The sequence below is a fragment of the Frieseomelitta varia genome, unplaced genomic scaffold, assembly GCF_011392965.1.
Source record: "Frieseomelitta varia isolate USP_RPSP 00005682 unplaced genomic scaffold, Fvar_1.2 scaffold_495, whole genome shotgun sequence".
Taxonomy (NCBI): domain Eukaryota; kingdom Metazoa; phylum Arthropoda; class Insecta; order Hymenoptera; family Apidae; genus Frieseomelitta; species Frieseomelitta varia.
The window spans coordinates 710133-727942 of NW_025110251.1; the positions used below are offsets into that span (position 1 = coordinate 710133).

General features: G+C 42.9%; 1 protein-coding gene across 2 annotated transcripts in view; it reads left to right on the forward strand.

The window, feature by feature from the left end:
• LOC122533118 (homeobox protein caupolican) overlaps nucleotides 1-16136 on the forward strand; it is an 86676-nt gene extending 70540 nt beyond the window's left edge. For both annotated transcript variants that reach the window (XM_043662512.1, XM_043662513.1), the window contains one exon: nucleotides 13272-16136. Coding sequence is in view for 1 of the 2 variants with exons in the window: in XM_043662513.1 (XP_043518448.1) it covers nucleotides 13272-13281 (10 nt within the window). In the remaining variant the exon portion in view is untranslated. The remainder of the gene's footprint in view (nucleotides 1-13271) is intronic.
• The last annotated feature ends 1674 nt before the right edge of the window (nucleotides 16137-17810 follow it).

Genomic DNA, 17810 nt, shown 5'->3' on the forward strand with positions numbered 1-17810 from the left:
TTCGCGTGGGAAAAATATCGAGTAAATAAATAAGAAACTAGGCGGACGTATATCTATGTCGGCTATCGACGTTCTCTTAATAGTAAAGAAAAAAAAAACGGCATTACTGAGACGAAAGAGAAGCTGTATCCGCGAGTCCTTGCTCTGCTCGCTCCTCTGATTTTCCTGGCTGCTCTCGTCGCGTATATTTCGAATCGTATATCGTTCGTTTCAAGGACATCGGCCTCGTCGACGTTGTAAACACGTCGAGACCAGTTTTTTCTTTTTTTTTCTCTTTTTTTTCGAAAAAAAAAAAAAAAACGAACGAGAGGGATCGAAGAGGAAGCGTGAAAGACGAAACGAGTCATTACGAGTCAGATCGATCGACCCACCGTTACGATGAAAATTTCTCTCGGCTCGATGACGTTTCGGCAATCGGCTGGCATCGCGAACAGTCGAGAGTCCAAACGATCGTTCGTTTGGCTGGAAACGAGCAACTTTCCCGGCATTATTTTCACCGAGGACTAGAAGCGACTAGGACGACTCGTGAAACTCGATTGGATCCAAGGTGCAACAAAGAGCACGATCTGTCCGTTTCTCTTGTTCGTCCTCTGTTCGTGGCTTGACCAACTGAAAGACGTCGAGAAAGAGAGAAAGAGAGAGAGAGGAAGATGGAGAGGCTAACGGAGCGGCAACGGAGAGAATCGAAGAGAAAGAGAGACGCTACCTTCGAAAGGAGAACCGGGTGTTAGCCTGGTGCTGTTATCGCGTGGCGATCTGATCCTAATTTATAGCCGCGTCCCAAATAAACTAGTTTTCGCTGTCGTCACCTCGGCCCTCTTCCCTCCTCGCTTCCCCTCTCCGCTCCTCTTGGTCCCACGTGTGGACCAAGAAACCTCTTTGGGACCTCGTGGCGTCTGGACGCTTATAACGCTCCTCTCTCGCGCCCGAAACACCAAACTCTCCCTCTTCACCTGGGCCCTCTCCTCTTTCCTAAATCTGCGCGCTCAGCCCTCCGAGCGGTGGCTGCAGCCAGCCCCAGGTATACGTATATATAAGCTCCAGATCGTACGAGAGAGAGTGGCCCTTGTTGCACCTACCTACTCTGTTCCTTTTTTCTTTTCGCCTCTCGTGTATCTCCTCTCGTCGTGTCGAGGCAGCGATGGAAAACGAAAGAGAGGAAAAGAGAGAGGACGCCAGAGTGGAGCAGCGGCGGGCGCGCGCGCGCGACGAAGACGCGAAACACCCTCGCCTCGACACCCGTGGCCTATAATTGCCAATTAGCCCGGGGATATTTAATTGCCATTAGGCTGGGTGGTGAACTGACGATCTGGGCCCGGCGATCCTTCGGCCTGACCTCGGCCCTCTCTCCCCTCTCCGCCCCCTCCTCCCTTCTGGCCACGATATTTACACGATCGCGTGGGATCTGCATAAAATTCGCGACCACCAAGCGAATCGTCGTCGTCGTTTCGTAGTCTACGTTGCCTTCGCGGACGCGAACAGGACAGCCGATCTTTTTAACGGCCACGAGATTCCGCCACGGGAGGATTCAGGTGTCTCCTCGATAAATCCTGCCGGCACGTCGTCGCGATTCCCTCCCCTCCCCCGCGTTCTCCGTCGTCCTCGCGAGAAACCGCCACCGCATCGTTTCCACTATCCTTCTCTCTTCTTCCTTCGCTTCTTTCCTCCTCGTCTCGAGGAGGCATTTCTCGAATTCTCGCCAGGCGTTTCACACCGTTTCGTCGTTTCGCGTCCTTCTTTGTCCTCGACCCTCATTTTTACTCCGGGATCGGCCGATGAGGTCGCGGCTCTCGGCTTTATTACGTCGCGACGCAGAGTTGCTCAGGGCCGAAACTCGGTAGCCCGGATTTACGTCTCGACCTGCATCGGATTCCGGCTTTTGCTACCTGGGTAACCGGAGAACCTGCTAAAACCTTCTCAACCTGGTCGTTCCTCTTCTCCAGCAACTCTCGACGGTTTGCAAATTCGTGCTCGCAACGCCTGCGTGAACCACGACGAGTCGGAGAGAATCGTTTTCCGCTCTCTCGTAAGTGGGGACCCACGTCCGACCGACGATGGAACCGCTCGGCCGAGATTCCCTCTACGAAAACTGGCACCGCTTGTTTTCCCTCGTGAGCTTACCGACGTGATTTCTAATTACCTGGCTTCTCCGGGACAATTAATCGCGTACGATCTCCCCGGAAAATGGTTCGCCACCGGTCGTTAATACAGTCGTCGGCGCGGTCGAGTGTTGTAATTATACAATTAAACGGCGAACAACGTCGTGGAGTCGAGTAGAGTAGAGTAGAGTCGAGTCGAGTCGGAAAACACGTCGACATCGCGTCCGGTAATTTCGGCTCGTACATGGATCAATTTTAATAATCATCGTAATTTCACGCGTTCGTTCCCGTCGCGGCATGCAAACAACGAGCAACTCGCGCGACAGATAACGGCGGTGACGCGCCAATTAATCCTGCTTTCCCGTCGAATCTCGCTCCTCCTTTCCTCCTCCCGAAGACACTCGTTCACCAGGTTCAGAGCGCGACGACCGTTCGAAATTTCGCCAGCTATCGTCCCAGCGGATCGTTCTCACCTGGCGTCACGCTGGTTTCTCGTCCTCGTGGTCGGCGCACGTGTCGATTTCACGAGATTCTGCACCGTGACCTTCTTCCCCTCCCCGCCCTTCGTTCGCGCGAAATTATTACGACGCCGCTCGTTGCTCGTTGTCTCGCAGGTTGCAGATCATCGTCGCGATTACTCGTGAATTATCGTCACGGGTCTCCTCCCCAGAGAGGTACGGCCGCTCGGCGAGATCTTAATCCGGCTTATCTCGACTCTTGGAAAAGGATGCTCCAACGTGAAAATGGGGAAAATTCGCACACCACTTTGTCAATCTCTTTCGATCATTTCGCATTCGTTGAAGGAGACTTGTTGAATAATGTCATTAACATGTTTCCTTCCCCCCTGGCGGGATGTTTGAAATGACACAGTTGCCTGTAGGAAATGTATATTATTTGTTAGTACTATATATCATTATAGAAGTTTTATAAGCAACTGTACAATCTTATTATTTCAATAGTCAGTGTGACTGATTTCAGATCTTCTTGTTTCCTGCATCTGCACAAAAGATATTCATAAAATTTAGAATAATTTCTTTTTAGACAGAGACGTAATTGTATAAATTTGTTTATTTAACTCTCCGAGTACCGCAGCAAAGTGACCCATGCCGGAGTCACTGCTGACTCACACCGACACTTCACTAACACATAGCGGCTCAAGCTCGAGACCCCCACCAATAGTGTACGAGCACAGTTACGGTTGTTCGAGCTCTAGACGTTACCATAATACAATGTAATAAATTTCGAGTTATGCTCGAATTTTCGTTGTATGTATGCAAAAAAATAATAGATTGATAAATTATAAAAAAAATTATATGTATCGCGAAGTATTGCATTCATTACATATAATTTTTTGGATTTTGTTGATTGGGCATTTCTTTTGCATGAATCGCATACAGGCGAGTATCTGTTGTTACTTCCTATACAGAAACAGCATCTAGCACGCTTATTGTAATAAAAGGATGATTGTATGGTGGACTGTATTTCACTAACTATACAAATATTGCGTGTATGATACGAGTCTGGAAAATGTGTACTGCTTCTCTCCTCATGAAAGACTGACTGACTGTTGCTAAGAGACTAAATGTTGCTACGTGACTTTTTAGTGCCAGCCAAGGATCCTTTTTCCTAGACTTGGCTTTGTTTCTACCCTTACAGAGATGCTAGAATACCAGGACATCTGGAAATTCTCGGCAAGGTCGAGCTGTGGTGGGGGTGGTGGTATTTTTCACTTCACACAAATATGTAACTTCTCACTGTGTGCGTAATCGTTTTCAAAACTACGTGGTACGACGAGTGACAGTGACTCCGGCATGATATTCGTAGGGTTAAACATCTTGATATGGTTATTTTATTATTACATTTTCGTGAAGCAAAGTCAAGTATACAGGATATTCGCGTTATTTTATTCGTCCAGCTCTGTTTCTCTGAGAAATGGTAAACAAGAGGAAAAAATGGCATAGAATAAGTTGTATCGTTTACTATGATCATAACAATTTTTTATGTTTGCAATATTTATCACGAAATTAAAGTGACCTTTAATTTCTTATTCAGAATGCTACTTCTTTTTGTTTGTCATATGAAAGTCAAGACGAATTCAATCATATGGTAAATGATGATCCTTTACAGTTGCGAAAGGTCAGGAATGACAGAAATGGTTAGAATATTTTAGAGTCGGAGCTGAAACACACGCGGATAAATAGTAATTGTAAATAACAAACTGTTATTAAAAATGTCAATAGTATTCTTAAATCGTTCGTTGCATAATTCAGAAATCCACTGGGTTTGTTGCACAATTCTGTAAACGAACGAATTAAGACAACTTTAATTTAATTCGGTTCTTACAAGAAAATATACCGAAGTGTCAATCACCGATTTTGATGAAATTTCGTATAAATGTAGCTTTCAAAAGAATATTTAACCCGTATTTTTTTATCGGCAATCGTCGATGTTAAAAGCTGAAAACTACCCTCAAAGTGAATCATATTTTGTCAAATATCTCGGAAATGATTGAAGACACTGTTTTTGTGTTAATTGATGAAATTAGAGTTTTTCAACGATAAATTTAACGGTGTATACCATTTTGCAAAAAAACCTTTTGTTCAAACAATATATATTTAAAAAACCGTATTTTTTATAAGTCGATAAATTTTCTCGAATATTTGTTTACGAAAACTGTAAAACTGTTCAAACACAAATTACGGATAAAATGGAGTCTTGATACGGGTGAAATATCTTTTTAAAATCTACAATTATGCCAAGTTTCATCAAAATCGGTGATTCACATTTTGGTATGTTCCCTCGTTTGTACCAAATGAAACAGCAACAGATAATACGCAGTCAAATCAACGTGGAACGAAACATTCGAGCTCATGGTCGAAGTTTCGAGTCGTTTCGATCATTCTCACTTTCATCTTCGCGCTGAGAGAATAGAAACTCGCCGTGTTGGTTCCAAGACGTGTTACCCAGCGTTCATCCTGCTAATCAGTGCAACGATATCAATTCGAAAGTTAACCGTTCAAAGACCATCAATTTGACAGTGTATTCTCGTTTTTTTTCTAATCGTATCCACGGACGATGGACAGACGGATAGCGCAACGTTTCCTTCGAAACGAAAGAAAAATCCCCCGGAAGATTAAACGACTAACTCGACGGTTGACAGTGTGAGGTTCGAGTGCCGAGGGAATAGAAGACACGATCTGAGAGAAAGAGAGAGAGGTTCGGAAGCGAGAGACCGCGGATAGACGAGACAAACCGCGAACCGCCGCTTTCGTAACGTCGGTTCTCGTGTCGAAGATAATGGAGAACGGATAAACAGGTTTCTCACCGAGAGAGCCGAGAGTGATGGGGCTGAAAGTGGCGGGAGCGGTATTAAAAGCACGTCAATTACGAGAACCCGGTAGCAGAAGCGACCCGGTTCCGCTTTTCGAGGCCTCGGTGCTATCGATTTCGTTCACGTGAAATTCCGCCTCCGACGGAAGCCGGGGACGGGAATTCGCGGCGAGCGAAAGCCGAAATTCACGTGACGCTTCTTCCGGACGCGGTGCTAGGTGGGAAACCTAGGTGCACGCGTGTGTGCAGGTTCCTTGCCGCGTCGCGTTCACCGGGAAACCGGTGTTCATGAATATTCGCCGACTGCTCGATTCTCGAACACTCGTTTGAATAAACGAACCGAACTCTCGGTCGCAGACTGTACATCGTGTCCGATGAATTTCATATAGATGAAAAATACATGGCGCCGGCTAGCTCCCTTTGACCGAAGGATCACAACGTGGCAGCGCGTGTCTTTATTGGGCGAACAAAGTGAAAACAAGAATAGCAACGGACGGGGGGAGTGCTTTTGAATACATACAGGCTGTCCCGGCATAATTTTTTATGTAGATTCTACGAGCGAAAGTAAGAAAAATATATCGTGTAAACGTATGTTTAAAAAATGTCGTATAAATATACGTTCAAAAAGTGTTACATAAACGTATGCTCAAAAATTCTTCGTTAAGAAAGAATTCTTCATAACGAAAATTCGAAGTAAGAACGAATCGGCAATATTTGCCAAGCTGTGTTTTCTAGTTGTATTTTCTGCGAGATCAGCCCCCCTTTGCACTCGCTTCTACCTTCTGAGGGACAGATTGATATAAACAGGAACGTTTATATCACGTCCTTTTTTTATTTTCACTCATAGAATCTCCTGACAAAGTTATGCCGATAAAAAATCTGTGTGTGATATACTCTGTGTGTGCAACTGAAGAGTGGACGAATAGAAAAAAACGTCACGATGTTCTATTATATTTAGAATTACTCGTCTCGTAAATAACGAAGACTCGAGACTCCCGTGAAACTCCGTGGAACATTCTGCAAATAGTTTAATAAATTGTTTGAAGAAATATTCGAAAATTGGGTACATGGCCATCGTCGTGAGATCAAACTAATTCCACTGCACGTTCCAAAGTATATACGAGAACGCCAGACTCGTAACACTGATAGTTCGAAGTAACAATCGCAGAAAGAAAGAAATACACGATCCTCGGGCTAATCACCGGGCAATTACTTTGTCCATCGTCGCCTTCCTCGTCCACCTTGCTTGGACGACTCCCTCGGCGAGCGAATTTCCAAGAGAAAGAAAGAGAGAGAGAGAGAGAGAGAGCCTCGCGACGAGTCAACATCAAGTAAAAAGTCGCGGCACGGAGGTTGGCTGGAGACGAGAAAGTTTGAACGTGGCCGGTGGTGTGCTCCTCGAACGACTTGTCCGTGTAATCGCGCGGCATTTGTCATCCACGTTTCGCGTCATTTCGGTTTACGCGCTCGGCGAGGAAGCGGAGGGGCCGCGAGCAACGGAATAAAGAGAGGCGCGGCCGGCAGGGCGACAGATAGCCCCCGCGGCGCTTTGAAATATTCGTCGGACGCCATCGGCCACTGTCACGCCGTTGAAACGTCCAACAAATGGCTACACAGCGTCTCGTTTAATCGAGCCTCGTCGAGCGTGGCAAAAATCACGCGCGTCCAGTCCCCGGTTAATTGTTTTCCCTTAGTGCTTGCTAATCTCAATCGAGGCGACGTATCCACGATCCCTCCTTTGGCTACCTGTTTTTTTTCTATTTTTTTATTTTTATTTTATTTTACATCGTGTTACAAATCGCCTTGCGTTATTCCACAAGATTGCTCCTGGATGCTTGGGTTATATTCAAAGTACTAAAAGCTAGAGTCCTTCTGCTCTCCTTCTCCTCGATTTACATCCGCAGCCGAGTGAATTATTCGGTCCCCTGCTTCGTGATCTTTTTAGCAATTACCCAACTGTCAACCGTAAGCTTCAGTATATAGGTGAAATATACTTTAGAGTTTGTTTAAATGAAATGAGGGCGAATTCGAGATGTTAATATTCAGGATCGGATTCTTCTTCTGCGAGTATCGTCTTGCAGCAAATTTTTTCGAATCGGAAGAAAGAAGAGGAAGCGAGATCTCCGTTGCATCCTCGGTATTACGATCTGCGGCGTGTATCGGTCCCGTTTCGAGTATCGGTGTATATATAGCGGAGAAGCGAGGGCATTTCAGTCAGAGCGTGCAGAGACTCTCCGCGCTCGGAGGCGGAGGCCTGTATCGGTCACGGTGATCGTGGCAGCGCACGTACACGGACTTGTTCGCTAGGTGAGACACGGTAATCGCGTATCGATAGTCGCATGCCGTGTAAAACGTCGATCCGACGCGACGCTGGCATACATAACGCTCCGCTAACGGCCATCGCGTTTTTCATCTTACCTCTGTCGTGTTTATTTTCTACATCCTTCTTCTCATTATTCTGAATTACAGTCAATTTCGCTGACTCCCTTCCACGAAATTCGCGTTACAGAAGATTTTTTTTTTTTGTTCGTGCAACGCGAATAATACAGAGCAACGTGTTTGGAATGATCATTGCCGTGCCAATTTTTATTTTCCATGTTCTGACAAACAGGACAGTTTAAAAAAAAAAAAAAATACGTGATATGTACATGTATGTTATATTATTGATTGAAAAAGAAACTAGTAGTAAAGTCTGTTTTACTTCATAGCAATTTGACTTCATAGAAATAATTTGATAAATTTATTACGTGATTACAGTTAAAAACTAGTTAAAAAAATGTTATGCTCGACTAAAGCAAATTTAGTTTTCGAACGCGAGGAATTTCCTTTCGTAGCGCGTTGTTGGAACTCGTGATCATATCGCAAAAGGAATATTAGGGGAATTTGAAGCTGTTAACATTCCAACATTCCAACGGCAACGCAAACTATATTCCTGATCGAACAATCAGGGAGATGTAATTGCGAAGGTTTCGCGAATTTCTCCATAGTTGCGCTAAGTTTATATATATATATATATATCGATTCTTGAATGCCAGAGCGTCTGAGGTAGCGCTGGTTCTAATTTCACCCGATGATCGAATCCTTAGTGAGTTTTCGGCATTCGAGCGCGAAACCTCGATCGGAATCTACTATCGGGAGCTGCAAATTCGTATGATACGAAAGAGGATGGAGAATAGACACCCGTCCGAGGAATTCTTACGTAACGACAAAGAGAAGACGTAGAACTTGAGTTATGTCGTGTCTTACACGGCACTGTCCACGTCGTCACTGCCTAATTAATTCTCGATCGTCGAAGATCTAAATGGAGGTTGTTAGACTCATTACGTCAGTATCTGTCACTTTTGTAAATCAATCAAAACCTTTGTTTACTCACAGGTAAACACACACACAGAGGCATAACACAATTGTCATTAACCCACCGCCTGCTGTGCCGGAGTCACAGTTTTGAGTCGAGGTGTCTATCACTGTTTGGTACAATATCAGTGAGGACCTTGGTCCCGAGCGACCGTTACACTCTGTACAGTATCGATCAACCGTCCGGACGACCCTAAATATGTATTTATTAGTGGGATATCCGTGTGAGTCAGAAATGACTCCAGCACTGGACGCTGAGATTCAGTAGTCGGAGGGTTAAAGTTTCTAAAAATTTAAATTACGCCCACACGTCTGTCGCGTGGTCGTGCAAAAGCAAACCACAAACGAAAGAGCGAAGCGAAGAGTGTCAGCGTAAAACACCTGCCATGTTCCAATTACGGAAACTATCTTCCTTCTCGAAGTTGCCGTGTCATATCCAATTAAACGGAAATCTATCTTTAGCTTGAATGGCGAACGACCATCAAGTATACCATCAAGCTCGATGTCTTCTACTTCTCTGTCCGTATGAACGTGCTGATATTTTTAAACATTGTGGCGATCCGAACGTCTGTGACGGAACGACCGCAACGCGGGAGGTCAGATACTCGACGGTAATCCCGTTAATCAGACGATAACAGAAGACAGAAGCGGCACGCCATGTGGAACCGGTACGCCATGTGACGAGCCACGTTAGCGACGTTCCATTTGCAGCAGCGTGTCGTGAAACGGGAAGAAGGTACGGAGAGAAGCGGCATCGGTATCGGTCTTGACGGTATCATTGTGTGCACAGAGAGAGAGAGAGAGAGAGAGAGAGCACACGCTTGTCTACCAGCTGAGACGGCATGGTAATCGCGTATCGATAGCCAGCCACCGCGTATATTGCCTCGATCCACCGCAACGCGGACGTGTATTGCGGCCCGCTAATAGTTAACTATGATCTTACAAGCAGTTTACATCCAACCCATCTGGCCGCGGTTGCAAAAACCTACAGGGTTCGCCTTCCAACGTAGAAAGACGTGAACGTTTCTTCCTCCGGGGGTGAGGTTACATCCATCTTTCTTTTTTCTCTCTTTTTCTTTTGTTTTTGCTTATTTATAGCACTATCCGTGGGAAAGACGTAGCTAGGTTATTCGATTCAGTTTTGAGTTTCGATATTTCAAACTTTGCTTTGGGTATGTATGTGTATAGAGCGAGATGCCAATGATGATGAGAAAATTTAAACTGATGTAACTTTGTAAAAGAAGAACGTATTCTATTTGGTCTTATTTCAAAACGTAAAGTTTCTACTTTGACAGCTGTTAATTTGTTTCTTTTTTTTTTTTTACATCATGTAGGGGATGAGAAAGTGAGGATATTTCTTTATGAACTATAGTCTCGAAGATAAAGTTTCCACTTTACAACGATTCCACAAAATTTGCACGATTTTTTTTATTTTCATCATTTTATCGAATGTTGAATGCTATAGTTAAACGACAAACTCTAATGTTTCAAGTTTAATACAATAAGAAAAAAAATCATACAGTGAGTTTTACAACACTAGAACTACTAAAGTGGTCAAAATGACCAACTGATAATTTTCGTTAGACATTTTATAGACGTAAAAACAGTGTAGTTTTAAACATTTACATAATTTTTCATAAAATATATGAATAAAAGCTTGTATACTCTATTGCATTATAAAATTTTTCTATTTCTTTATCTTCAATGTCTAGAGAATACAGTATCCTCACTTTCCTATCCGCTACATGATTTAAAATCATCTTCAAATGATTAAAAACGAACTTATGATTGTAGTATCTTCATACTTTAAAATGAGACCAAGTGGATCGTCATATGATCCTTCACAAAGTTATGTCAGTCGAAATTACCGACAATTTTTCATTATCATTGTTGCTTTCGTGCTCTTCACTATATATTTTATTATAGAATACATTCCGAGATACACTGGTTTTTAATTTAATAACGAAACAGCAAGGAAATATCGTCCACGTTTCGTCCATCGAGAGAAAGTGATTCGAATAATTCGACGCGTTATTGAATTATGATAATTACAATCGAAAATATCAGTGACGAGGTGTATAAATAATAACAATACATTCTTAGCGCAAGTACACGCCACACACACTATACTACACAGAATGACAAGAAGAACAAAGATCAAAAAGATTTTTTTTTTCCTTTTTTTGCCTTGTGTGTTTCTTTCTGCAGTCCTTGGGATTTCTTACAAATCCTTGCATTTAAAAAAAATTCTTACTGGTACTAACGTTTTCTTGACAAATGTGTATGCTAGCAAGAAAATTTTCAAAAGTCCTGCCTCTTTGGAACAAGATCTTGAAAGATCTTGAGCCTTGTATAGGAGTCTGGACTTCTTTCTTCGACACTTTCCCTAAAATGGGAGAAGTTGGGTCTTCCTAGAGATGTTAGCCTAGCCGAAGGTTAGTCCTATCTAACGTTTTCTTAGATCTAACTGCAGGACCAAGGTTAATGGTATTGCATTCCGTTACATAACGTACATCTTTGCTTTTGATGAAAAGTCGTTAATTGTATGTCCTTACAAATATGCAGTCGAGCAGTTCGTACAAGTATCTACACGACATATACAAGGCGGTCCATTTATTAAGTGAGGTACCTAAACATCTTTTCAATGATGCAAGAAATATTTTTTGCCTAACACGAATGATAATGCCGATAACTGATAAGAATATTCTCTTCAAGTCCTTTTCACGATTATTGATGTTTCTCTTTTCATATATTTTTTTTATTGTATCGTGTAACTGGTAAAAAAATACGTTCAGATATATAAAGAAAATGATCTTGAAAAAAGGTAAAAATTTACCTCTGTTGGAATCATAGACATTGGCCAAGACGTGACAATCGCGAGCCTATATATTATTACTATTTATTACATCGTCAATGATAATCTCTCCTAGTTCGAAATTTTGGTTAGTGTATCGAAATTTGTCATTCATATTCAACGCAAGAAAAGAACGATACGATACTCTTAAATACACTTAAATGGACCAGTATAGAGTTGAATGATCTATTCTTCAGATGTAAACCGTTTCAAAAAACTGATCAGAATGAAATTTGCCCGCAGGCCAATTAGCCAGAAATTTTATAGGTCGCAGTCTAATAATTCTCTTTAAAAATGTCAAGAAAGTTTCTTAATTGCGTAACACTGCAGAACGCATACGACTTTATGGTTTTAGATGCGTGAATGTAATGTTTATATTTCGAATAATGTTAGTTTTATTGTTTGATTATCTAGACTAACACTGATGCTATAATTATGATAAAATTAAATTAGCGAAACCTAATCTAGAACTACAAAGTCGCTGTTAGTACGCACGCATTCGCAATGTTAAATGATTAAGAAACTTGTTCAAGAGAATTATTAGGTTTCTTGGAAAAATTTTACTTTCGTGACGAGTAGAATACAATACAAAAAAAAAAAAAAAAAAAAGAAAGAAAAGAAAGGTCAAGATCAATTTTACGACAGGTTCTGTATGTATTTCCATCAAATCTAAGGTGTAGAATTCGTCTGTGATTGCCACGAACAAACACTGTACAATTTACATTGCGAGAAATTAAAATTTGGAAGAAAAGTTTGGAAACAGAATGTTATCATCTAAAGTTGCAATTCCTTTATCAAGTGTTTTATCATAAATCGCGAAAGCCACACTATTGGCAGCTGTGCTATTAGAAAATGCATGGCCAGGCCGGTGGAGGCGGGATAGTCACACAAACGAGGCGCGCAGAGTGGTCAGCAGCTTGTCGGTGGCGACGTAATCTCTCTGGTAATCGTCCAGTTACAGACATACAAACGATATTTTCACAAATCTCACCTGCCGGTGACGACCACAGGACTGGTTAAACTACTCGTAGACGGCCCTCGTCTAATTGCTAGAGATTGTCTTTGTTATCGAGCCCGCTTAATCGTTAGAATCCAGAAACGATTTTAGAGGCTGACCCTAATCGCGCGATAGACAATCACCTCGTCCGACACACTGGCGGTGTTTCTCTCCGGCAAAAGGGAGAACGTTATCGAGCTGTCGTGCTATTAATTGCGTTTTCTAGGATTTTGATAAGCGTGGAAGCGCGCGCGCGTGTGTGTAGCGTCTTTGAGTACGCCTGCTGCTTATCAAAGCACGGAGTGGAACGAGAGAGATAACAGAGTACGGAGAATTTCGGAAAAATTCTGCACGATAAATTTACCATGTTTTGTCATCGCGTCGTTTAAAATGGAAGGGAATGCCGCGAATTTGTCTTTCACGTTTCGTGTGTCATGTAATCGCGATCGATCATTAATCGACATCGACGGACACGTTCCACGTTCTATTTTCGGTCATTCTCGGTATTTTCAATCACCCTTCTCCCGATTTATAACATTTCGACTTGTCGTTTGCTCACGAAAATTTGAAAATCGAACATAAAACGACGTAGAGACACAAGCAGCTAAGACGATCCACGTCTCTCTCTCTGTTGCAGGATTAAGTGAAGGACGCAAGCGCCCGCCGCTGAGAGATCCTGGGATTTACTACCGTGATCTTCGGGAGGAGAGTGGCGAAACTAGGATGAGGAGGAAGAAGAAGAAGGATGCGAGAGAAAGCAGAGAGCTTCTTGGAGAGCACGAGAAAAAGCAGGAGAATAACTTTCGGAAGAAAGAAAGAAAGAAAGAAAGATAGAAAGAGAAAGAGAGGAGGAAAGGTGGCACAGCGGTTCGTCCTTGAGATACATAAATCGTCCCGGTGGCGTGCAAGGTGCGACTGCGGAAGACGAATGACATTGGCTGCAGCGCATGCGCGCGCCAATTGGGTTGGCTCGGAAGAGATTTAGGAATTACAGAGGAATTACGTCAAAGTATACGTCTGCTTACGCGTTCGGGTTCGCGAGGGAAAAAAGAAGAAGACGCCATCGCGAGGAGGAAAACGTGAGCCGCGGATGATACGTCTGTGACGTTCGCAGGAAATTTCACGGACTCGGACGTTCTTAAACCGAAAATCAAGGTGTTTGTCATTCGTCGAGAGCAGCAGCGGAAAAAGAAATTCAATGCCCGAAACATCGTGCAAGTTGGCTCGTTCACGCGCCCGGGGGGGATTCCTTAGTCAGCCAATTCTTCACCGTCGGTCGTTTCGCGCGTTTCACAATGGTTTTCAATTCTGTAAATAAAGGGAATCGTCGTGCACTCATTCGTTTGAGAAAGAAACAAACGCGGTAACGCGCGTCGAAAATCGTTCGTTTTGTACATAAATCGCGGATGGGGAGGAGGGAACGAGTTGACCATCGATCCAAGGATGTTTCTCGTTCCTCGTTTACCCGTTCGTCTGTTCATCAGCGGATCTCGTCGACTGAAGAAGTCGGGGACCCGCGAACCACACGGGCAACGTGCAAAGTAGCAGCCATTTCGGATAAACCCAAACGACTGACTCGTTTTGGGGAAGTCCAGGTCGTAAATTGATCGTAAACCGATCTATTCTTCGCGATTGAATTCGTCGAAATTTATCAAATGGGAGATCGTTGGAATCGCAGAGAGACCAACGAAGCAACCTTTTGTATAAGGTTGGTCCCTCGTACCTCCGACATGTACGCGCGTAATGGGTGCCGTTTAGTTGTTTGTTGAAGACGAGGCAACAAGGCGGAAGGTGAAGAGGAAGACGGATCGTACACAGCGGCTACTTTATCCTTAATCTACCAGTAACTGTTTAATTAAACTCCCGATGGAATATTCTCTCGTATACACGCGAACACGTTGTTCGCATTGATAAATAAAAAGGTGGCCAGCAGAAGCGTAGATCTGGCATTAACGAGAGCTGGACCTATGGAAAATTCGTCGAGGCGTGCTCTCGAATATCCAGCGCATATCGCGTCCGCGAGTGTAGTTTTTCGATTGGCAGACACGCTGTCCACGAAGGGCCGGAAATTACGGTGCAGAGAAAAGAAGAATGGTAACAGTATCGGCAAATTAATTAAGAGTGAAAATTCGTCCTTTTCCCGGTGCACTCGCGATCCACGGACTTCCGGTTTCCTGCGGCCGCGGCGCGCGCACCACGAGAATTCCACACTCCGCGATAACACGCGTGTCTACCTTTAATTAGCATCGTACATTGTCTTCGTTACATTCAACCCTCTCTCTGTGCAATATATCGTTTTAGAAATCGTTCGAGAGTCTCTCGTGATCGCGCTCTCGCAGGCCGGGCCAAAGTGGAAGTTTCTCGCTCGATGCTAAATTCTATGCACGCGTGTGTGTGTGTGTGCGTGCGTGCGTGCGTGTGTGCATTTGCTCGTGTTTATGCGTGTGGCAAGCAAGATCGATCCGTGATCTCTTTGTTCGGTCCTTTAATTTGCTTAAAATCCTCGTGATCTCGCGCGAACGAAATATCGCGGCGATCGTTAGATGAGGATTTCCGTCATATCATTTCCATTCGATTCGCCATCCATAGATCCGGGACGGAGGAGGAGAAGCGCGATCGATCGATGATAAACGCGAGGTGCGCTCGAGATTGTTGATATTTTTTTATATTACATGTACGTGGCGCAAATCGTCCCTCCTTTCGAAGAGTACGTATTCACAGCGGCAGAATGGGAGCACTACTTGCCCACTCGTCTCTCGAGCCTCGTGTCATGGTAAAGAACGAGCAAAATGGAGTGATTGGTGAATGAACGTAGAGAAAGAGAGAGAGAGAGAGAGAGAGAGAGAGAAGAGTGATAACGAACGAAGCAAAAACAAAAAGAAAATTAATTATAGAAATCGACTATCATTTTGTACTCTGGCATGTGTAAGCTTGCGCGTGCGTGTGTGTGTATGTTATCGTCGACGCTTTGTGTCGTTGCGTTGGAAGAGAAAAGCTGAACGTACAGAGAGCAAGAGAGTAAGAGAGAGTGAGAAACTGAGAAGAGCAGAACGATGGGAGTAATTGTACATTGTTTTGTAAAGAGTACATTTATTTATATCTGTGATAATGTGGCGAGGTTAGAGAGAGTTGGCGAGAAAAGGAAGTTGCAAAACGGGAGAGAGAAACGGTCGGACAAGAGTGAAAGAGAAAGGAAGAGTGAAATATATTAGGTGTACGATTTAAAGAAAAAAAAAAGAAAAAAAAAATGAAAAAAAAGAGAATAAAATGAATTAAGGAGGAACAGTACGGTGCTGGTGGTCTTCGACCGAAGATGGTCGGTGCTGGTGCATTCATTGATACGTATATCGTAATAGGGTAATTAATAGAGACTCGATCGTGGTTTTGTAAATAATCATCGCAACGTGTAGCCGGGTGATAACATCGAGGGTCGAGTGTAATTGTCCTGAGTAGAAGGAGAAAAAATAAAATAAAAAGTAAAAGAGGAATCGTAAGATAGGGACAGAAAACGAAGAGAAAAAATTTTACGCGTTTCTTGTACATGATCACAGAATATCCTCGACACAAAGAAACAAAGAGAGAACTATCTGTTGTGAATATATATAATACAGGTATTAGGTATATAGATATATATAAATATATATATATATATATATATATATATATATATATATATATATATATATATTACGATTAATAGGTTCTACTTGGTTGTTCGTACGAATTCAATTGTAAATTAATTAAACTGTACATAGTTCTAAATGTGAATATAGACAGAATATATCTATTATTATTATTATTATTATTATTATTATTATTATAATTTTATTATTATTATTGGCAACATCACATTATTATTATTATTATTCTATTATTATTATTGTCTATTACCATTATGAATTCATTATATTAAAAAGGAGACTATTATGTTGTACATTTACACCTTTTATTTTCGTTTTCTTTTCGTTTTTTTTTAACCTTAATCGTCCCAGGTCACCTCCTCTTCCTCTGTCAAGTGAAAAAAAAAAAATTAAAATATTATTTGTATAACGCGAGCTAATGGCGCATTCAAGATGAACGAGGTATTATATTTTTACACGATTTAATAAGAAAATTCACGATTCGTTTTACTCTCACGACAGACACAACTGGAATTTCCAAGTGAACGCGTATCCTTTCATAAAACAGTCGGCGCCGCTTTATTTCCACTTAATTTTAAACAGTCATTTTGTAATCCGCGATATGTATCACCTTAACGTCCAATTTGAAGACAAGGATTCACACAGATTGGAACGATTAAAACGTGACACGCGTGTGAAGTGAATATCAGAATTCTAATTTCCATACATATAGCGGCCCGATAATTCACCAATTTTCAAATTTGCCCAATAAAACGAGGAACACGGAGCTGACATAATTGAAGAATAGATGAGGATCGGTGTATAGAGGTTGACAGTTAACCGACCGGCAATTATTCACGTGAAAAATTCATTATAAACTAATTTCTCTCGGTTTTATCGCGCGTCGAGCAGGAACAGACGACTGAGTGGTTTACACGGCTTTTCGCGATCGTGATTTTTACGATCGTTTCGCGATCGCCCACAGCGCGTTATTTACAGATCGGATTTATACTCGGAAACTTCCCACGAAGATCCGAGGCGTTCGCCGGTTCGTGACGCATAAATCAGCCGACCGCTTGTCGCGCGTCGTTCGGAGAAAGCTCCGCTTCCAGCGCCACTCTTTCCACCCCGCGCAAAAAAACACGCAATTGTCTACTTTGTTGCCTAGATTTATCACGCCGCGCCGTATACGAAATCGCTGGGACTCGGCGTGTCCAGCGTCGCCTTCTTCTTTCAACGATGGGATTACCTCAGGTAAGGAACTCGCGAACTCGTCGAGCCTGTCGATCGACGATGTTGCCGTGTGTCGTGCAAATTTGTACGAGACACGTGTACCCGAACGTGTAGTCGAGCGAACTAAAACTAAAACCTGAGGAGGAGGGCAAATCGTTTCATCTTCTCGAGTTGGACAATCGAACGTAATAATACGTTCGTAAATCGAGTAGATCCCAAGTATTTCTACTCCCACACGTGACCACACGTACGAATTATTTCACGCCAAGTGAAATCTCCTACTCAACGAACGAAAGGCTCTTTCCAGAATAGAAGTACCTTCT